General features: G+C 33.9%; 2 protein-coding genes across 15 annotated transcripts in view; one reads left to right on the top strand and one right to left on the bottom strand.

Annotated features, from left to right (window-relative positions):
- Tm1 (tropomyosin 1) overlaps positions 1 to 15,685 on the top strand; it is a 43,061-nt gene extending 27,376 nt beyond the window's left edge. For 2 of the 13 annotated variants that reach the window (XM_018448873.1, XM_018448880.1), the window contains 6 exons: positions 1,330 to 1,447; positions 6,331 to 6,401; positions 6,832 to 6,907; positions 7,579 to 7,641; positions 8,350 to 8,419; positions 9,268 to 10,138. In XM_018448873.1, coding sequence (XP_018304375.1) covers positions 1,330 to 1,447; positions 6,331 to 6,401; positions 6,832 to 6,907; positions 7,579 to 7,641; positions 8,350 to 8,419; positions 9,268 to 9,350 — 481 coding nt within the window. In that variant the 3' untranslated portion in view covers positions 9,351 to 10,138. Of the gene's footprint in view, positions 1 to 1,329; positions 1,448 to 1,887; positions 2,006 to 5,451; positions 5,523 to 6,330; positions 6,402 to 6,831; positions 6,908 to 7,301; positions 7,365 to 7,578; positions 7,642 to 8,349; positions 8,420 to 9,267; positions 10,139 to 13,061; positions 13,195 to 13,582; positions 14,193 to 14,611 lie in introns of those variants that run through there. The other 11 variants (XM_018448872.1, XM_018448879.1, XM_018448870.1 and 8 more) reach the window with 8 other exon arrangements.
- Positions 15,686 to 18,421: 2,736 nt separating this feature from the next.
- LOC108723272 (LIM and SH3 domain protein Lasp) overlaps positions 18,422 to 23,332 on the bottom strand; it is a 40,362-nt gene continuing 35,451 nt past the window's right edge. Inside the window, exons 4-7 of one of the 2 annotated variants that reach the window (XM_018448865.1) lie at positions 21,955 to 22,226; positions 20,667 to 20,870; positions 19,548 to 19,702; positions 18,423 to 19,295 (exon numbers count right to left, since the gene is read on the bottom strand). In XM_018448865.1, coding sequence (XP_018304367.1) covers positions 19,116 to 19,295; positions 19,548 to 19,702; positions 20,667 to 20,870; positions 21,955 to 22,226 — 811 coding nt within the window. In that variant the 3' untranslated portion in view covers positions 18,423 to 19,115. Of the gene's footprint in view, positions 19,296 to 19,547; positions 19,703 to 20,666; positions 20,871 to 21,954; positions 22,227 to 23,332 lie in introns of both variants that reach the window. The other variant, XM_018448866.1, reaches the window with a different exon arrangement.

Here is a 23,332-nt window from a genome sequence, read left to right on the forward strand (position 1 = left end):
TTAAGTAAAAATGAAAATAAGAGGAATAATCTTCAATGACCTTGATCTTGACAAATGTTATCCAGGACATGATCCTGAACAACATTCAAGAGGTTTAGCCGTCGGTCGGACACCTTGTGTAATACTAATGCCGACAATATTAACTTTCAAGCCTCATAACTCGAAAAGTACTTAATGAAAATGAACTTAATTATAGTGTTTTGGAAAGCTCTCAAGGTAAGCTACAAAAATATGTAATAAAAAATGGGGAGTTCCACTTAAAAAATTCAAAGTGGCTTTGCTCTCACTTTGACAACGCTATCCAAGGTCAAAGGTTTTCCAAAATGAATTTTTCCTTGGGGAAAAAACCGAAAAAATCCACGAAAAAAATTGGAAAAATTGGGTTTTTTTCCGATCCTTTAAAACTATATTTGTAACACTTTACATGGGCCATCCTGTATATATGTATAAAGAAAAGGATAGTTCACAACATTTTCTTTCTTTCATATACTCGAAGATGTCTGTCAAATAGAATCAAAATAAGATTTTGCGGATTTTAAAACACCACATCCTGACCTACTTTTGTGGTTATATCGCATCCGCCGCGACGCGATTTACACAAACTTTTTCTTTACACAAACTTAACTTACAATTGAAAATCATTTCTGGGTACCCGTTCTCTTTTATACTAGTTATGCATTATTTGAAAGATAACTGATTCATAACGATGTTGGAAGAATTTAAAATGCCGTATTTTTTTATTGATTTATTTGATTTTTCATATATATATATATATATATGTTTATAATATGATAGAAGGCATCAAATATTGAGTAAAAGACATTCATTGAGTGTATAACTCGTCATAACTGAAAGTCTAATTATCGATTATGATTTCTTTACTGCAGTACGTAAATGCTTAAAATAATGTTAGGCTTGCTTATCGTCGTTGATAACGAATGACGTGTACATGTTCGTATGTCTTGCTATGATGTACTTTCTCATATACAAGAGAAAAATTGTCAAATCCGTACTTCTCTGATTTTTCATGATTCTCTGTTACACGATATAATTATCATAATTACATTTTAAAAAAAGGAATTTAAAGACGCGTTTATATAAGCTTTATATAAACCTCAAAAACTAATTGATGTATAAACAATAACAGAATAAATGGGAAAAAAAATTAAAAATTGAACTTTATATGTACGTATAATTATTTATATTATTTTTTATTGTACTCTTGAAAAATTTTTTAATCGAGAAAATAGTTATTTCGTGTACAGTGCTGATCATTCTTTCAACGACGATTAATTCATTTCTAAAAATCGATGAACGATCGATCATTAGGATACGCAAGGCCCTTGAAAACCGCACTAACATGGAAGACGACCGAGTATCCCTGTTGGAACAGCAGCTAGCACAGGCTAAACTGATCGCAGAAGAGGCGGATAAGAAATACGAGGAGGTGGGTCATCAGCGAACAAAAAGCGAAAAAAATGAGGGCAAAAGGACCCTTTATTCTCTTTGTCAGAGACGAACTACCAACCGTTTAGGGCGTTAAGGCGATGACATATTATAGTTTATAAATGAAAAAAATATTTACCTATCATTTACTAGAACATTTTCACGGAAGGAATAGCGAATTAATTTCTGAAAAAGTAGAATTTCATTTTCCATTAATAATCTCGTATAAAGCTAGAAAGGATCGTCCAGATCGGTTGGTAGTTCTTCTCCGGGATTATCTTCCAGGTAAATTTCACAGGTAGACGGCATCATTGTGAGCTGAGCTGAGCTGAGCAGAGGTGTTTCTCGACGATCCTAGAAACCTATTTCTTAACTTAGTCCATTTGTCTAATCGATATTTTAACCGTGAATTCTTTCGTTCGACATGTGTCCACCTTAAAGCGCCCGCAAGATTCTCGAGAATCGCAGCTTGGCGGATGAAGAGCGTATGGATGCCCTTGAGAATCAACTGAAGGAAGCCAGGTTCCTCGCCGAAGAAGCCGACAAGAAATATGATGAGGTTCGCGCGCCCGCGACTACCACTGTCAAGCGTGTTGGATGCAGTGACGATGATAATCATGACGATGATGGTTCCTAGTCGATAGTCAAAATAGTGCCTAACCCCGTAACTCTCTGTCTTCTCTTTGTGTGCTCGAAAACACCGTGTTTCGATACGTCTCCGTCGCGAATAAAGAGAAAGTGCCTCGCACGAGGTATGTTCTGTTCACTAAAATCATCGGTTAGTTCATCGAGATTATTTCGATCACGTTAGAAAAACGAAGCGATTTTTGCGCGTTGCAAAGCGAAAATTTCCATTAATCGTGATAAAGGCGAGAAGGTGAGAATCCTTCGCGCAGTGAAATCTTGACAAGGGCAAATCGTGAATCATCGATCTGTGTTCGCGATCTGGGCCGAATGAAAGTGGAAGTTTTTTTTTCGTTTTTTTAAAAGAGTATTGCGTGTTCGCACAAGTGCAGTGTTCTAAAGATCGTTTTTTTTCGTTTTGCTGTTAGTATAGAGAGAATTTTAGAGATCTATAAGAGTTACGCAGAAAGAAACGGAGAAAGAGAGAGAAAGAGTGATGATATATAATGAGTGTTCACACGTGTTTTACGAGCGCGACTCACATAAAATCGGGTATCTGTGATTTTTCAAAGTGTTTTCGTTTAGACAAAAGCTACGACAAAATGTCTCAAGTGCCAGTTTCATAAATAGAGTTTAATCTTGTTATTGCTACATATATAATATTCCTGTTATTAGATACTTAGATTAGAGACGGCCGCGTGACCAAGTTTTGAGAAGTTCATACGCGCGCGTGTTTATAATTCGATCTCTTCAGCGGGTATTAAAGTCGTCGTGAAAGTTTTGGGCCGCGTGCTCGGTTGGTGCTCGGTTTGTCGCTCGCTTCCCGGTGAGACCGGCCTCGTTATTAAATTTAATAAGAATATCGTCAATTGTGTTTGTGATAACGCCGCGTGAGACCACGCGACTTTATCGCGGCTCTCCGCGCGTCAACGATTATAATGGTGCTGCTTTGTCAAGCTTGTCTTTCGGTAAGACGAGCGCGTTTTGCTTTGCTGGAATTCAGAATGCGATGCGCCAGAATAACGAGAGTTGTGATGGTAGGTGTTTGTCGCGATAACGTTGAAATTACGGTGACCCGCACTTTACTATTTGTTCGCAGAGATTGCAATATCAATCATCAGGATAAGATATCGCTCGAAATCTTTTTCCAGTCATCTGCTACGTGTGATATTACGGATAATTATTTGGTTATGAACTATTGGTATAATAGTTCATAATATTACACGATTAATTTTACACATTTTTATATAAATATCTAAACTTCCTGTGACAAAATATCATATTTATTTTTTATATGTTTTTGCAATATGAAGTCTATTTTCTGTGGCTGACTAGTGTACACTTTTGGAACTTAAAGTGAGATAGATATTTGCGAAAGCAAGAAAGAGTTCTAGTATAGGAATAAAAAACAGACTCATTAATTACTTTTAATTTTTTGAAAAACTTGATTTATCTTTGTTAATAAGCACATTTTATTTATATTTATTAATATTTTATTATTATTTAATTTTTAAAAAGACTTCGCAATTCTCCTTTGAAATTATCATTGGAAAATTCATAATTTTTTAAGACTTCTCGTAATTTTTGAAACTTCTCGTAAACTCACCGTAATTTCAACCATTTTATTTTCTTCATCGATGACGTTCTATGCGATCTATTAAATCGTCGTTAATTAACAGTATGCACAAAACTAATCGCGGTATGCGAGAATTGATTTTGTCGCGATGTTAATCAAACCGTTCAATTTATTTCAGTAGATAGTGTTGCTTCCACACAATCATCTGTTTTGACCTTCTAATTAACGATCTAACTGCCTAACCGTTACAGAAACTTACAGAGATGACGACAAGTTCTAACAGCAACCAAGTGTGCCGATCTTCGTTAAACATCTTTTTTTTTTCATGTACATATATAAGACTTACAATCTTCATTCTCAAAAGTGTCGCAATTTTATCGTAAAATGGTTGGAATGTTATGAAATTTTAGTAAAAGTTTACCAGGACAGTTATAAGTTACCATAAATTATATATACGACATAATTTTTCATAAATGCCATACAATTTATAAAATCAACAAGACACTGATTTTGCGTATTCAACAAGCTGAATAAAATCTCTGTTTTCATTGCCTCAGAATCACGGATGTTACTTTTTATTGAGTTATTCACAGAATTATGCTGACTATGAGAGATCAAATAGATAGCTTAGACACAACGGACAATTCCGTGTAAAGAGATCGTTTGTGCAGTGCTAACTGTAATAGAAAATTTTCAAAATGAAGAGATACGAGCAAGGGAGTGCGGAAGTTGATGATCGAACTCGCGCGAATCGCAAATTTCTCAATTAAATTTCTACGAGAAAACCATTTTACGATCGATCGCGCCACGATTGTGCGGAAGTTGTGTTGCATGAATGAAAGATCGTCGTGAAACAGAATTACAAACATATCTGGTCATAATTGACACATATCTACACTGAGAAAGAAATTTTACTGAAAATGGACGAACCACAAAAAATTCTGATTATATAAATCAGAGTTTCAATTGTATCGACTAGAATTCTAGTAGATTTAATTTTTAATCAGAAAATCTTAATTCTTCCACATTTTCAACCAGAATTTTAATTTATCCAATCACATTTTTCTCAGTGCAGTCATAGTTAAAAGGCGTTAAAAGTTCTACTTTACGACGATCTTTTTTCCTAGCGTGACCATACATTGCTGTCTTACATGCGCTTACGAGTCCATCAGGACTTGTTCGTCAGGACTGAGTTGCAATTTGCGTGACACGACTTGCGTGCTGCTATCTTTGATCGTTTGTTTTTCGACGGCGTGGCCGATTGGAAGATGCTACCCATTTGCGAGCGTTCAGGAAGATTGCTCGGAGAAAATTGATGTTAATGCAACAGTTTAGTCTGTCGTTAACGACGTGTTTTAATTTGAGTGCAAATTCGGAGGTATCTTTAAAATGCAAAGTAGATATGTATTAAATTATGTAAAATGTTGCATTAATACAGTAAATTTTCTCGATCTACCGGTACTAAAAATCCTTTTGATCGAAGTTGCTCTTATTTCCTTTTTTCCTGAGACGATAACTTTGCATAAACACGGGTTAAATGCAAATGCCATCGCATGAATCTCGCGAGCTCATCAGCAGACTTTGAGCACATAAGGAGAGAGAATTTCCGTGAAGAATAATTCTTCCAATCACGGCTACGACGGCGATGACGATGATGACAACGGCGGCGGCGAGACGCCGGTGTCTCGCCATCCCGCCGCCTCCGGAATTTTCAGAGGCGGCGAGATCGCCAAGGAGAAAGAGGAGGAGGAGGAGGAGGTAGAAAACAACACATGTTAGAAACCGTGTGTATGTCGTTTATACAGGTCGCCCGTAAATTGGCCATGGTTGAGGCCGATCTAGAACGCGCCGAGGAGCGTGCTGAGGCCGGAGAGTCGTAAGCATCGTTTTTATTAGGCATCTTTCGTCCGGCACCTTTTGCCCGAAGTGCGAACGATCCCATGGCATTTCTCTCCTCTCATTTCACCCAGCTGGCCCCCTTTCTTTCCATCACGCATCGTCGGATGCACTTCGGCTCGCTCCCGTAACTTTTGACAGCACCGTTAGTCCGCAATATGTTCGTCGACGATGACAAAGAAGGCGGAAATGCCCTTTAACCACGCCCGTACTCGTTTTGCACGATAACGATATTTTTTGTGATCGTATTTTATATTAAAAATGTTGTGTATCAGTTATAAGACTTTTTTCGTCATGGAAAGCCAGAATTACGAAACATTAATTTAATTGTTAAATAGTACCGTCTCATAGAAGCTTACTAAATAATATCTCGACAGTAATAATGGCTTTTCTATGACACCATCTGCGTCTAAAGGAAATAAGTAAAAATTACATTGTCATATCAAACTTTTTGATCTTATCAATCTTTTAATAGACTTATAGTGTCGAAATACATCCAAAATGATATATTGTATTACCTAATAAGTTGATCTTTAAAATAATTGCCTCAAAAAGTTATCTATGGACGTAGATGTGAATCCCATAATTGTAATTAACGTTGTGGCACAGTGCACTCGCACTAATCTTTTAGCAGCCGAAAGGAACCTTGGAAGCCAAGAAACATCGGATTTTTATGCGTCTCTGCATGCTAATACCTAATCTTTTTTTTTTGTTTTTTATATTACTATTTCATGCCCACTTCCATTACCTTTGCTTTTGCGCATGACACGTGTGGCTGTTGATCACAGGTCGCCAGGAAACTAGTCTTGATGGAACAGGATCTCGAGCGCGCCGAGGAGAAGGCCGAACTTTCCGAATCGTAAGTGCAATCTTATGCATGTGTTCACCGTGTCCCTTTTCCTCCATGTGCAGCATTATGCAACTCCCTTGCTATCGTTCGCTCGTTATATCATTCAGAATTTAAATTATCGACGAACGTTTCAATACGTAATTTTAAAGTATAAAGATTTTAAAGTAACTTTTATATATAGTACATGAACAAAATTTCTTATTAGTGCAGACTATTACGATAGAAACTTAGTTGTTAATGTTTTTCATATGGAGATAAATTTGTTTTACTGCATAATTTGTATAACTTTTCATAACATTGCATTACTTCTTTTCAAATGATTTAAAGTTACATTTAAAAAATAAAAAGATATAAAAAAATATTGAAAACGTTTGTCCACAATTTTTGATACGTTTCCCTTGACACAAATTTCGATGTTAACGATTAATTAACTTTACAGAAAGATTGTCGAACTTGAAGAAGAATTGCGTGTCGTTGGTAATAACTTGAAGTCTCTCGAAGTCTCCGAGGAAAAGGTAAATGATTTATTTTATGCGTCATGTACAACGTAATCAGGATGGAACATAATTCCGTAGATTATATCGCCTCCCCAATTCTCATTTTATATTATAACGATATTCTTAATCATCAATTAATCCGTGCCTAAAATACTGGAAAATATGATGAATAGAAAGTACATTATGATATACCATTTTTATAACGCCCAATTTAATTATAAATTATAAATTATGGCGATAAAAATACGTGCCAATAATTGGATTGAGCATTAATTTTATGATGGTCTTTTCTTAAGCGTTCTAAAGTATCTTATAATCAGTCTTATGATCAAGTATTTTATAATCCATATATTTTGGAGAAAAATCATCGCGTTACACCTACGAGAAATAATATTTACGTAATTGTACGTAGGCCAACCAGCGCGAGGAGGAATACAAGAACCAAATTAAGACCCTTACTACCCGTCTAAAGGAGGTACACATCCTTTGGGAGTGTCTTGCTTTGCATTTTCTAATGTGTGATCCATCCTCGCGTCGTAGGTCTTGCCACTAAAATATTAACTCGCGTGCCCCTATCGTTTTGCTATCTGACCCCATTTTTTTTTAGAAGTAACTAAACAGTATTTCCTGCGTTGCGGTGAACTAACGAAAGCTCGTTTTGTCTTTTTGTTGTGCTTGATTAAAAACAGGCGACGCAACGAGAGGAGACGTTCGAGGGCCAGGTGAAGATTCTTGATAGTCAATTGAAAGAGGTAAGTGAAAGCGAGAAAGATCAAGATTATCACGAAGAAAGAAACCCTTCAATGTATGTCGGAAATTTCTACTTTCATTTTGATTACATTATTTTTTTTTATTAAAATATAAAACTGATATTTTCAGAAATGGAATAATATTTAAATATGATAAATAATCATGAAAGAAAGTAATTTTAATTTGTGTACGCGAAGAATAAGAAAATATTTACAAAAAGTACGCGTGAAACTTTCGAGACTCATATAAAAATGTAAAGCTTCACAAATCGCATCGGATATGACAAATACAAACGTATCAAGTATACAATAGTATCGTAAGTTTCTTTGTCAGTGAGCGTATTGTCCAAAAAAGAAAGAGTAAAGGATTGTTCTTGACAATAGCATATATATTAATCGTGTAATATAGTGTGTCGCAACTAAACCTTTCAAGGCTTAGATTCAGATTCATAGCGTAGCTGCAATCATGTGTGACGTGAAATTTGTTTTACTTGCATGGCGTGATAATTAAAGAAACATTGATTATACCGATTATTTCAACGATTTCAAAAAAAAGCAAAGCAGTTATAAATCTTATTGAATAATTATGTTTCAGTTTTATGCGATAATTGAAATGGATAATTACTTTTTCTGTCTTTCTTTTTTTGAAATCGATGAATAATTTCATTCAAAGTATAATTTTCTGACTGACGAAGTATTGCGTTTGCGTAGGCTGAGGCACGCGCTGAGTTTGCAGAGAGATCCGTGCAGAAACTCCAGAAGGAAGTTGACAGGCTCGAAGGTGCGTATACGGCAAAAAAAGAATATATACTAATTATTTTTATTCTCTCTTCAATAATACGATTTATCTGAATTCAACTAGATTTTTAAAATAAATACGTTGACATGTGTTAGTATAAACAGATATCTTTTATATTTGAGATATATAATATCATAATATGAATTGAATTTCTTAAGCGGAAAGAGAGAAAGAATTCAGAAAAAGTCTTTATATAGAAGCTGATATTTAGAATAATAGAAATCATTTTCTATTCAAGTAGCTAAGAGAGTCTTAAAGAATCAAACAGATTAAATTTACAAATTATATTCGTAATAATTAATTTCTGCGGTATTGTTTTATTTATAACGCCTGGTAATTGCAGAGACATTTGAAGAGTTTGAAATGTTTGAACCGATAGGTTTTATAAACAAAGGCGTTATAAACAAATATATCGCAGAAATTAATTATTATGAATATAATTTGTGTGTGTGTAAATTTAATCTGTTTTTATAAATAGATTAGAGAAATTTTTTTTTTAGTAAGAATGTTTCTATTCAGAAAATGACTCGAGTCAAAACGGTTAAATCAAATTTTGAATTTATAATTAGTTTTCCTAATTAGAAAAGAATTTATTACTTATTAGCTTACATTACCAAGAAGGAAGTTTTCCTAATTATAATATACAAGGAATATAGCGATTCGACAATCGTAAAGCAAACCCTATTTTTCCATGTGTATATGTATGTGTGTGCGCCGTATTTTATTTGCGTATTTACCAATTTACCCTTCTAACCGCCGAAACGCAGTATGTTACGCTCGCGTGTGGCTTGCCGTGTGTGTTACTTCCCTTTAACCAGTGATCTTTACAGACGACCTTGCGGCCGAGAGAGAGAAAAACAAATTGCTACAGGAAGAGATGGAGGCCACCCTGCATGACATCCAGAACATGTAGATCGTATTTTTCGCGGTGGACAAAAATGCATAAACGCGGAAACGTTTAGAAAGCGAAAGAACATCCGAGAGAGAGAGAGAGAGAGATTGAGAAAAAGGAAATTGAAAGAAAATAAATGCAAGCAGGTAGCAAAACGGCGGCAACGAGAAGTGAATGAGAAACAAATACGCCGTTACGAAGCGAGAGCTTCGTATGTGGTGCACACCTTACCTAACATTAACGGATAAAAATGCAGTCTTTAAGCTAGCCTTATACCCTCCATTACGTCCATCCGCAGTGCGTGTACGTACTATACATGCTTGTATGCGCTCGAGCGTGTGTATCGTGTGCGTGTTGCGCGTCTATATATTGTATGCGTGTGACGTAAGTTACTGATGTAGGTTGAGAGGATGAGAATAGAAAATGTGTGCATGTGTATATGTATGTGAGAGGAAGAGTAAGGAAGATACAGAATGAAAGGATCAATACGACAGAGAGAATGTAAAAGATAGATAGATAGAAAGAACGAGAAAGAATAAATAATACGCGAAAAAGACAGACAACAGGATAGTTCCATACATAATATGAAGTTACTTGTAATTGAAATCTGATTTTTTAGCTTTAAATTTTAGCTTAGTCTGTCTTCAAATTTTAATTTAAAAAAAAAATGGAGGCATGACTGCGACCGGTTTGAGACGTCTTCGAACACGCTGCGATTTAAATTCGTTATGAAAACGATTACTGGCCGTGGGAGGAATACGTGAGTAGGTATTAGAGAGACGAAGAATATGAGAAATGAAGACAATACGGATAGGATAATTTGTATCGAGAGAAGTTTAATGAGAAATTTGAAACCAATTTTTTCGAGCGTTTAGTTTTATGCGTTAAAGATGTTTAAATACAGTCTATTATATAATTATAATATTGTACTTAATATACATATATAATTATATAGTAAACAGCGCTCGATTCGTCTGATACCTGAAGACAGGTTCTCCCCATTAAAGATAAATAATTATTGAATAACAATTATTAAGTAACAAAATGTTGAATATTTTTTAGAAGTGACTTACAAAAATTTTATCTTTTAATTGATTCGCCCAGTCTACTATTTCATTGAATTTAGCGCATGTTTCTCTCGGTACAAAATACGCGTAGCAGGATTGTATATAATGGAGGGAAACAGAGTGTTCATTTACTTTTCGCATCATTTTACATTCCGCATTCCATGCGGCTCAGCTCGCGCGAGAAGAAATTCGTCAGTTTCTTCTATTAGCTTTAGATTATTGTCGCATCATCTTCTCATTGCCGCCGATGAAAGCAAAGACGACAATGATGCAATAACCATGCATTTAAGAGGATTCCACTGCCAAACCTTCCTATTAATTTTTCTAAAAATATATTTTCTTAGTACATTTTTGTCTTCGTTGTGCAATATTCAGTCAAACAGTTATAATCGTATTACCAACGTAATATTGCCATAATTCAAATTCTTTTCTTTCTTCATAACAAAATAATCGAAAATGATCTGGCCTATGCAGATATATGTTATACGTATGCAGAATGGTTTAACTTTGAGCCTACGAAAAATTGATCAACGCATAATACTTAAGATAACAAACAGGGAAGCAACTGGCTACTTTGTCACGTCGCAGCGCAGCTTCCCGTGCTAGCTGAGTCATTTCGATATTTTTTTACCGATCGTGCCTGTATATATTTACGATATAAATACTAACCACGGCCAACGTCAAACCTCGATGCAGGGAACGTGCTTCGTTTCGAACGTAACAGCGAATGAGAGATTGGAAATAATAATCGATCGTCGAAATAATGCATATCCGATATTCCACTTCGCGGCGCATAGTTCGCTTCGAATTATTATTATTACTATTACTATTAATTGATACAGTTTGTCGTTAACGTTATTGCTACTTTACGCTCACCATCGAGCATCGCTAATTCTATGGAGAAATTTTCTCTTTTTTCTTTTCTACTGAAAAGCGTAATTTATGTCGCGTGTACTGCCTCGACCTCGATGTCGTAACCCATCACGGTTATTCTTGTAGCACTTTTCCTGCAATATATTCTTGGATGGCCTTTTGATGTGAGAATGTGCATCATCCTCTTCCCGTTTCGATATATAAATGCATATATATTATCGTCGCTCGCATGATCATTGAGCGATCATGAAGATATAGTAGAATAAATCAAATATGTGTTTCGGGATTGACTCCTCACGAAAACAATAGAAATATTTTACCTTTCATATATGAAAGGTGCTTTAAATTTAATAATTTGCTTGATTTATATTGTATAAATCAATATTTTGTTGGTGTAATATTAACATAAGCGTATTAATTGTTACGCGATTTCTAAATATAGTCACGTATGATTAATTAGATTAATCTAATATTTCTATTCAGAAATTTGGACTATTTTAAATTGTATATCTCGTAAATATGTTTCTATTTATATATACGAAGATGACGATGAACTAATCCAAAATACAGTAGCTTACGCGATATCGAAAGGCCATCCAGAAACATCGCGATCGTTTGTTCTCCAAGTTAACGTCGCCATGTTATTCAAAATCAGCAATAATGCGAAAAGCACAACTACGAGACCTACATGTTCTATCGTTGATTTTTGTTAGCAACAATTTTTTTCTTTCTGAATAATGCTAAAATTACGGAAACGCAGATACTTGAGTTTAAGAGAGTTTTAGTTTATTAATTTACTTAATATTAATAAAGTAAATCGATAATAACACTAATATCATTGTAATAATAATTGATTATTATATATTACTATTATTATAAAACTGTTTATAATATATATTTTAATTTTGAAAAAAGAGTGTGTCGTTTGTTTTTCGTTGTGTCGTTGTTCTTTTTTTTTACCTGCGCTAACATTAATTCTCCACCGTTAACATAATGACGTATAACTATTCTCCACGCGATAACACTGTGTGATCGCCTTGTTGTTAGAACAATCTCGTAACAAAATTGCATGATGAAGGAAGAAAATGTGGTACGTATACCTTATTTACGGTGAGTAAATTTGCTTAATTCGATTTTGCTATATTAATGCATGACAAATTTTCCTATTTATAATATCAAAACTTCACGATTGTCTCTTATTATAAAATAATTATCATTATTTTATAGATATACATTTTCAATTATTTAAGTAATTTACTGATAAACTTTTTTCGATATACTAGTATGTATATCAGCATTGATTATATTAATGATTTTGCACTGTAAAAAAAGGAGAACTACTTTCATGATTAATTCATCTAATTATTAAAATATGTTTAGTTAGGAAAATGTATGAAAAAAAACTATTACTATATATATATATATATATATAGAGTTAAGAATAGCATAGATATAAATTAAGGTACAAATTTCAATTATATCTAAAAAAATTGTTATATCTGACAAAAAAAATTTAACGAACATCAGGGTGATAGGAACAGTTAATGAATCTTATTTTTAGCTATATTTAATTTAAAATCAATTATTTTCACCATTATCCTGCTTGGTTACTTTACAATGCCTATCTTTAGCGCGGTATTAATTTTAATATTATATATACTTTTTTTTTAATATACAATATTATATACTTTCATCTCTTCAGCACTTCTTTCTCCAAACATTTTTCACGCTACGCAGTAGACGAAATCTCTAACTAAATTGCGACTACCTATAACGTTGCGAATGCTTGCAGATGAGATGGTGATCGAAAAGGAGAAATTCAAGGAAGTCGGGGATGGCTTGGATAATGCGTTCTTCGAGCTCTATGGCGTGTAACGCGGCTACTAACCACCCTCCTAACGCTTCGATACAAAAAAAGAAACAAAAAGTTTACTGAAAGCTTTTCTTACAAATCTAGCTTGCGCTTAACACATCTTCCGTAAGTTACCCGTCTATGCTTTTTAACTCGCTCGTTGCTAAAACCGCAGCTTCCCGATCGAGCACCTTCTGAAAGAATCCTTTATCTTTCTAAAGTGCGAAATATTTCTATATACCTTCTTTCACATCGCTTAAAACTAAATACTCCACGTACGTTATTATATTAATAAAGGATCGAAGGTTCATGCGATGCCTACATCTTTTCAGTTTTATCTTGTATCAAAGTTCATGCAAATTATCAATGCCCCTAATTCATCACTGAACATATCAAAGTACAACTGATGAATATTCAGTAACTGTGTGAATACGTTCTAACGACATTACGTTTTCTTGCAGACGAGCTCGTCCACGAGAAGGAGAAGTACAAATACATCTGCGACGACCTGGACCTCACTTTCACTGAATTGGTTGGTTAAATCTGGCTGTCAAATATCCGCGTCCACTATCGAATTATTTGGCCGTAATTATCAATATTATACGCACAGTTCGATCGCAGTCGGGTCACGGCCATTCGACGCATATACTTTCGTAATAAAAATCAGTGTACTATAAATACGTTCCGCGTTCGGAATATTCTTTTTTTTTATTTATCAACGATTCCACTTCTCCAGCTTTCGTCCGTATATATAGCCGCTCTATGTGAGCCGCGATTATTTATTTAATTATTTATTTCGAAAACGCCGCTTAGATTAAAATTACAAGTGCAAAATTCTAATTGCATTATGCTTCGGTAATTGAGCGTGCGGTAAGTAGAACAAAAAAGAAAAGTACAGTAAACACTCGATGTATTGTATTATTAATAAAATATTGAATTGTAAAAGTATCTTGATGATCTTTTATAAATAGTTCGCGATTTAAAATTGTCGCAAAATTGTACAAGGCCACTTTTGTTTCTAATACTTTTCTCTCAAAAAATAGAACAAATAAAACACCATATATGATCTAATGTGCTTTTTTCTTTCACATTTGAAACATACTCTGTTCCTTAATGAGTTAAAATCGGCTACGAGATATTTATTTTCATAAAATATATTTCCATACATATTTATCCATATATAGACTTTGATCTTATTTATATAAAGACTAATCCATTTTATCTTCTAAAATGAATTTCTCAGGTTTTAGATCAATCCAACTAATTTTCCTTCATCCTACTCTCACTTTAAGCTGCTTCACAGGTGTAATGATCGTCTAATCCCAAAGCATTAACCATGAAGATTATGTACTCGTTATGTTCTCTCTCTCTCTCTCTCTCTCTCTCTCTCTCTCTCTCTCTCTTTCCAATTAAAAAGAATATTAAAATGTACACCCGATTAACCATCATACCGTCCACTAATACCACGTTTCCCTCCCTTTTCGTTGCAGACGTACTGGTAAATGAGCGCTGTAAATACAAAGCGATCGCCGACGAGATGGATCAGACGTTCGCCGACCTCGCCGGATATTAGCAGGCAGGCTAAAATACGTACAACCGGGGGTGTTACATGCGGGGGAAAGAAAAAGAGCGAGAAAAAAAAGAAATGATTCGTTCATGCTACGACAAAACGACACTGCCAGCACGCGGACCCTTCACCACACGTCGTCTCGTCCGATTACATTAGCATTCTACATGTACTCGCTAGAGGAAAGTCGAGGACGAGAAGGATGAGATCGCTGACATTTAGCGTTAACCGCGCGTGACTTAAACTTAATGTTAAGTCGAATTTTTCGCTGAAGACACCGTCACGCGTTCTACATTCTTTCGACTCGATCGAAATCTATGTTTGTAACAGGCTCGTCCAGCGTCTTTTGTAAAGTTTTACATACAAATCGGGAAGGAAACCTTTTTGAACGGCGGTAAGATCGTATAAAAAAAATTTGTGCTTCTGAAGATATTTTGGAAGCAAAAATATATACGTACTCTTCCAATACCTGGCACGAAATTCCCGTTCAATGATGGCGATGATTTATTGCAACATTGGTTCTGTTACCTGTGCTTGTATCCCTGCACAGCAAGGTGTCTTATCTTATCCCTCACGTCCAATAAATTTCATTATTTCCATTGAGATTGTATTATCCCTTATAATTCGCATAGCTTCTGTAACGGCATTGGTTGCTAAGAAACTTCTTGCAGGATAAATTATTTTCATCTTGCTAGCTCAATCGCACAATTTATACAGGATACTAAAAGTCGCATTGATTCATTAACAAAAAAAAGTATGGGCCAAAAACGGCATTCATTCGCTTGAAAGTTAGATTGTGCTCATTCGAATTCAAGTCCATATGGCCTTAAATACATCCTAATTCTTGCGACAACTGTGTTCAAGGCACTTCTATATAAGCAGGAAATTAAAATGAACTCTGTAAATTCTTGACATAATTACAATTTATATCTACCAACGGGCTTAAAAAGATGAAGATAACTAAGAGAACTAATAATGTTGGAGTGATTAACATCAAACATCATACAAACGACAAATTTCCTGCTTATAACATTTCTTTCGTTTAAGAAGCAGCGCTAACATTCATCATTAACCATGATCTTTTTTATATTTGCACATTCCACCGTACGGTTAGACAGTGCGGTCTAATTAGTCAGGCTAACGCTTAAGTTTCTTTCCATTATATATTAAGAAATACCATATATTATCCATTTTCATGCTTCTATGTTGTATCGTGCAGTATTGTGTCAAAATATTGATGAATTACCGATTGACTTGCTGAAATATCTCATTTTAACGAAATGAGATATAGTGTTCATTATAGCATATAAAATTGCTTCTATGATATATTAGAAAGGTTTGCAAAGCGATCTGGGCTGGATTATGATGCGAAAGAAATGATAGAACAATATTACAAATAAAAATGTACGCTTGAAATGATCGAATTGCGAAGTCGATCAAGTTTGATACATCTACGGCTTTCGGCAACATATCTTAATGCTGAAAATTGTATATCTTAGTCTTTAATCTTTTCCAAATCTTAATTCAACGGTTTGACGATCAAATGTGATCATGCAAGTTATCGGGATTGACGATGAATCTTGTGATGGACCAAGCTCAGAGACTTTCAAACATGCACTCGATGCAGCCGATCTTGACTATCTTATGTGATAATTATCATTTTATTGTATTTATATTACTTTCAATAAATATGCATATTTTATATCTCTGCATACTAAAATGTTTTACTCGATTTTGAAATTACGTCATGTTAATGTTTATTTTACTATAACGTTTTAAAATATTTTATTTCACAATTAATTCAATTCACGAGTATCTGTTACATGACTGAATATTTGTTTTGCGATAATACTACTGGCGTCCATGAAATTTGCAGTATTTCTTCAAATAATATTAAATTCTCCACTATTATCGTGATATTAAAACTTATCACATAATCATGTTAAGATATATATATAAATGCTCTTTTAATATCTAAAGCAAAATATAAATATATCATATTAGAAAAAAAAATACAAAAACAATCGTTTGTTAAATTCTGAAGAAACAACATAATGTTTAACTTAACGAAACAATACACATTACATGTAAACGGAAGGATTCCTTTTTTGTGAATATCAAGTTTATGGCTAAATTGAGTATATGCGAATAAAAATAAATTATACAGACTATGGTAAAAAAAAAATGATACATATGTCTCTGTTCTTTAAGAATGAAAACTAGGAATTTTTCAAAATGAAAAAAGGAATTTCATCGATTAAAGAAAGTGCAATTACCAATAATGAACCACAGATTTACATAACATACATATTCATTATTTATGATTTGCTATGATAATATAATATTTGTCTAAACACAACGCTAACATATATTTCTGTATCTTGCAATTAAAATATGAAATCCTCTTATCAGCCATCTAATAATTACAAGAGTGAGTAACATGTTTCCAAAAATATCCATTCTCTTCGTTCATAAAGGAAGTCGAACGACATCACGTGTAACCCACAGATAATACTTATATAACTTTTACATGGTTCATTAATCTGTACAGTTCCATCGGACATCGTTCCATAATATAATCTGTCTATTCAGGTAAATAGGATGTACATACATTTCAGAGGAACCAGTTTGACATTTATAATTTAAAAATGTAATAACAAGACACTAAAAAGCACTTCGTGGTAGTAAACATTACATTCTATCAACGATCAATTTAATTTATTACTAAATGTTAACAAACAATGAGCCAAAGGAGATAAATCTATTTTAGAAGATTTAATAGTCATGTTAGCCAACACGAATAATACTGCGTTTTTGAAATATGAATTTCACAAAAAGAGTTTGACATTAAAATAAACTAAATATCAAATAATTTTTTATCAAAAATTTTCGTATTATTCGTGTAACCTCAGAATCGCCGAATAATAAAATAACTTACATCAACAACGTAAATGCAATTTTGGAGAGAATTGGTGAAGCATATATATATATATATATATGTGTGGACCATACGAAATAAAACTTAAGCACTATGAAATAAAATATTGGTTAATTAATTTATATTAATATCGTTAATTAAAAATCAGTAACGGTACATAACGATAATTTTCATATTTTATTAAAAAGGGAGGCAAGTGTCAGCATCTTTCGCGTCAATAATATTATCTTCCTCATTATTTTAATTTAATTGCTTTATCTTTAGGAGAAAAGGCAATTTTGTATCAATTATTTTTTCGTCAAATCAAGCATATTAATGCGGCAAGTAAAAATTTGTTGGTATTTCTTTAAATATCTTATATCGATGCACTTTTTCATGCACTTTACATTATGATAACAAGTCCATACCGGAACTAATTAGCAGTCTATACATATAAGGCACATTGCATTATTTCTTTTCGAATATAAGGGAAGATTTTGCCCTACGTTTCATTACTAGAAAAAAATTTAGATATCATGACTAAAATACTATTTTGTAAACATCTCCGAAAAGAAATTGAAAAGGTATATTATTACAAAGACAAGAATATAGAATAATACAATACATAATATTAAGAATAGTAATGCAAATGTTCGAAATATAAAAATCTGTTGACACTAATGTGTTAGTAGTTTATATTGAATAACAAATAACATAAAATTTTCGTCAATAAAAATAATAATTATTAAAAAAAGGGCTCGTAAAGAATCGTTAATTAAACCAAATTATTTTTTCTTGATATTTATATTCTAATTGTAATGTAAACTCTAAAAAGACATCAAAACGGAGGAATAATAATAATAATAATAATAACTGTACGTGATAGCAAAAAGAAAAGTAAATGACGCTTTACAGAAAACTGCATTCATGGAAGATATATCTTATACTTAATTCGTTTTAATTGTTGGTCAAGGCTTATGTCGCTTCACAAGCTGTCAGAATTTTAATTGTAATCGACACAATTTATCGCAGTGTGTGTTTGGTCCCATCATGGAATTCTAACATATGAAGCTATATATTGTCATCTAGAAGCCGAGAATACTCAACTTGGATACTCATGAAATATGTCTCTGAGTATTTATAAAATTAATTTTGATATTCTATTTCTTTTATCAACATATTTTGGAATATTTTATCCAAATATATGTCATGATGATCAATCAATTGATATTAAGATAAAATTTCAAATTTATATCAAAATATCAAGATTCTTAATAAAAGTCTTTAGTAGTTAAAATATCTAATTATCTGATTTTCTAAGATGACAGTGCGCCGTTTCGATCAAACTTTATTTCAGCCGAATAATAAGAGCTGAGTAGAAGCGCTATTTCGAGTATTGTATCACGTAATTTTTTTTCGTCTCTTTCTTCGGCAAAGCGCGCCTTAATTAAGCGCTCTGATCGAAGTGGCGGCAACAGTTAGCAAATGGAAGCTCGACATGAAAGAACATTTAAATCTGCGCCGGTTCGACATAATTAGCGGGTAGCATGCCGTGTCGTCCCGTACGCTGCACCAATCCAGTCATCCAACCCTCATCAACAGCTGTGCAGTTGACAATTAGATCACCATCGCAGAAGCTCACCTCGTCGAGATCTTGCGCTTCGTAGTCATACATTGCTCTGTACACTCTCTGCAAAAAAACACATTTATAGAAAAAAAACATGTAAAACTACGTATATCTATTTAACATACTATACACATTATTTTTTACTTATGCTTTTTGTCCCAATAATTTGAAAAGCTCATTTAAGAAGTGTAATCTGTAAGATTGTAAACTCTATCCATGAAATCTTTCTTAGATTAGCAGATACATAAGTTTATATTGCAAATAAGTCATAAGAGACAACACAATGCGACAATAAGCAATAAAAAAGATATTTACTCCGACGTTGGAGGGCGGTGGCGGTGATTGATGTTGAGGTTGATGTTGATGTTGATTATTGTTTATCGTTGTAGCCGGCGTTAACGATCCGTAATATTCATTTACTGGATCGATGTCAGCAACCGAGCCGATTTTTCGTGTCGGTGGATTCGTCACTGCAAACACATCGAACTTTTATGAGCGACGTATAACTTACAACTTTCTACATTTGTATACACTATTATAAATGCATAACTTGTTCTGTAATAAACACTCTTTTATTCTCCAGTTAGTAACAATTGTTACTTGGTGCGATCCTGTGATCTGTCACATGAATTATTCCGTGGGTTCAGTAAAGAGTGAACACGGAACCGCAGAATGAGGAACATTAAACAAAGACGATTACACTTTCTATTTTCCCAACAAGGTGCACACGGTGATGTCGCAACGATTAATTCCGGTGCAAATTGCTTCGACGATTTGTCTTTGTGATGAATCGTATGTGACGACGATATAAAAGCATAATGATGCGAGCGTTTAAGTCTGACGAGCGACAATAATACTTTAGGCGACTTCACGATCGTAATATAAGTCTGGCGTTACAATAGGAATAGCTAAGCGTTTGTCTTCCTAAATTATCTTCCTAAACAACAATTCGATTAAAGCACGATCTATTGAAATCTAACACATGGACGCGAATTCTATCCCACGCGATCGTAAAATGCGACCTCGGATAAAAAACATCGCAATAAAAAATATACATTATTAAAATTCTTTCTTCTTCGTTCATCTCCTACGAATCTTAATAATTAAGATTCGTAGGAGATACAGCAATACAGACTTCTGATATAACTATGAATGTATAATCATTTGCGTAAATAATACAAACCTCAAGTATCGAACCGATCGTAAACATTAATCGCATTAAAATTCAGATACCAAAAATAATGTTGCGTATTAAATATGCATCTCACAATCCATATAATAATAATAATAATAATAATGTTAATGTTATAATATTATATAATCTTTCTACAAGTTACTCAAATTATTCTATATTATAATAATATAGTCATGCGACGTCTCTCTCTACGTAACGAAAGGTTGCTGCAACGATTGTAGCCGCGAAGGTAAACGCACCTGGTCCCTTGTCGCTCGTATAAATGACTGTGGTAGCAGCTTGCCTTGCGGAATAGGGACTCGGCCTCGTTTCGCTAAGGGGATCGTAATCGGCGATCCTACCTGGTGTCCTCTGTACCGGCGAATTCGCCGTCCTTGTAGGCGGCGGATTGGCGTTTATGCTCGACGCAGGTGCGATCGTACCGTCTGTGTACTCTACGTACTCTATATCAACAATGCACGAAAAAGGCTAGCGATACGTTCAATAGAAGCATCCTGCGATCTGCCCACCATGAACGGTATCATGAGTGTGTAATGAATCATGAATATGGAAAAAATAATGCAGTAAAGATTTGAATTTTGTCTGAATTTTACGCCGTCGTTTTGGTGGATTGATTGCAGCAATACGTATGTATTCATGATTATGTTATTTTTAATTCACAATTTTTTACATGAAATGCGAACAAATAGTACACAACAAATTCACGAATACTGATACATACATAATGTATAATCTGTAATTTGATGATTACATAGATACTGTTATGTAAATCGTCGTTAATTAACAGTTGAGATGTTAAAAATTAAACATGTAATTATACTATTATTAAGATTAAAATCATAGATATATATGTATAATTATTAACAGAGGGTGATTTAAGACAAAACATTAGATAACTTATTTAAAAAATTGTATAAATTATAATTGTTATAAAACACATTGATATACACATAAATAAAAAAGAATTCCCAATTTACAAATTTATATTTAGATTAGCCCCAATAATTCAATCAAATCACAAATTACGTCAATAGCATTTTTCCATTGTTAGTCTGTTAAAAGTCATTGAACAAATTTTATTGTAACAAACTTATAATAGTATTGTTCGTTTTGTCTCTCGGGAGCTGCTCGGGATCGTTCCGAACGAATCCAGCGTATTTGAAATGTAGGATTCACACTACGTACAACATCCGTCATACATCATCCGATATTCATTGTTACAATTAATATCGGACGTGGTATGACGGATGTTGTACGTAGTGTGAATCCTGCATTTCAAGTACGCTGGATTCGTTCGGAGCGACCCCGAGCAGCTCCCAAGAGACAAAACGAACAATGCTAAAATTTTTAGTTTGGCAATAAAGTTTTACACGCTTATTGTTACAATTTAAAACGATACAGCAACGAAATAATATCATAAAAATATATAATTATATTTCACATTTTATTATGAGTAAACCAAAAAGATATAATATAATAGAAAAAACCGTTATATGCAAACACACAGTCAAAGAGTTCACCACCTACCTATTTGCTCGCCGTTTTCTCCGGTCATTGTCCTCTTTTGCTCCATGATCGCCTTCTTCTCAAGCTCGCCGTGATAAGCGACATTCGAGATGATCTTGCTATTCTGCTTAATTCTGAGAGTCTCCGGATCGTCCGCCACTTGCGTAAACTTCCCCTTCGCCTTTTCAAATTCTGCATGATACTTAACGTTACTCTGTATCTTCGTGTTCTCCGCGATACGCTTCAGCTCCGGTGTCTCTGCCATCGTCGTAGCTTTGGCTTTTGGTATGTGCCTGTCAAAAGAGAAAAAAAAATGAAAAATTTTATTGTTAACGACGTCGTCGTAAGAAATTATCTATCCAACGTTAAAGAGCGAGGATTCATTCATGGGGCATTTAAACCCGCGCAAGATGAGCAAGTTACTTCGAGTTTAAAGCACCGTTTCGCGACACCCGGTATGTTGTATTTCACATGAGTTTCAGTTTCGCGTTTCTCTCTCTCTCTCTCTCTCTCTCTCTCTCTCTCTCTCTCTCTTTAACGAGAATATCTCGCATATACAAGCCTCTCGCATTATTTTACATGGATTCCCTCGGGGTGACCTCCTACACAAAGGAAACGTGTAAGTTCGCTGACTAATGCAAGTTCCAAGTGAACGACAAGCGGTCAATGACGTCAGTCTTATCGTGAGCATCCTTCGTGCAGCATGTTGATTATAAATAGCTAATTGTAGGTACGGGAAATAGCATAAAGATAACTTACATTCGTCGACGTCACAATTACGCAATTGTGTGACAATGAATTTCAGAAAACCCGAATTTCCTACATCATGTACGATGTACAAAATGCTTGTGATGCACCGATGCCTCGTACGTGTGATAACGATATTTGCATTCTTGCGTTATTATCACTATACTATGAAACTTATCTACAACTGCATACTAGAAATGTCTGCTCGGAATTAAACGCATGAAACTTATATTTAAAGTTTTTACACACACATATATATATATAAATATATGACTTTTTAATTAGAAAATTTTTAAATTAGTTTAATCTATTATCTTTATTATTCAAATTATTATTCAATGTATTACATTTTTCGTTTGACGCTGTTTTGTATTTTAGTTAATATTAATTATAATAGTAACACACATATATGTATATATATGTATATATACATTAATGAATAAATATATATTATATGTAGTACTCTAGAATAATAACAAGATTTACAGGGTGTTTCCAAATTAAATGGCAAAACTTCGGGAGCGTGTAGAGGAGTAAAAAACTAAGAAAAAAAGTCCTATAGACATATGCTCGTTTTTGCTCCGTTTCAGAGAAATCGAAAAAAAATGTTTACATTTCTTGCCATATCTAGCACCGACATATTTGATTACAT

Source organism: Mycetomoellerius zeteki, unplaced genomic scaffold, assembly GCF_001594055.1.
Source record: "Mycetomoellerius zeteki isolate Tzet28-1 unplaced genomic scaffold, Tzet1.0 scaffold228, whole genome shotgun sequence".
Classification (NCBI taxonomy): domain Eukaryota; kingdom Metazoa; phylum Arthropoda; class Insecta; order Hymenoptera; family Formicidae; genus Mycetomoellerius; species Mycetomoellerius zeteki.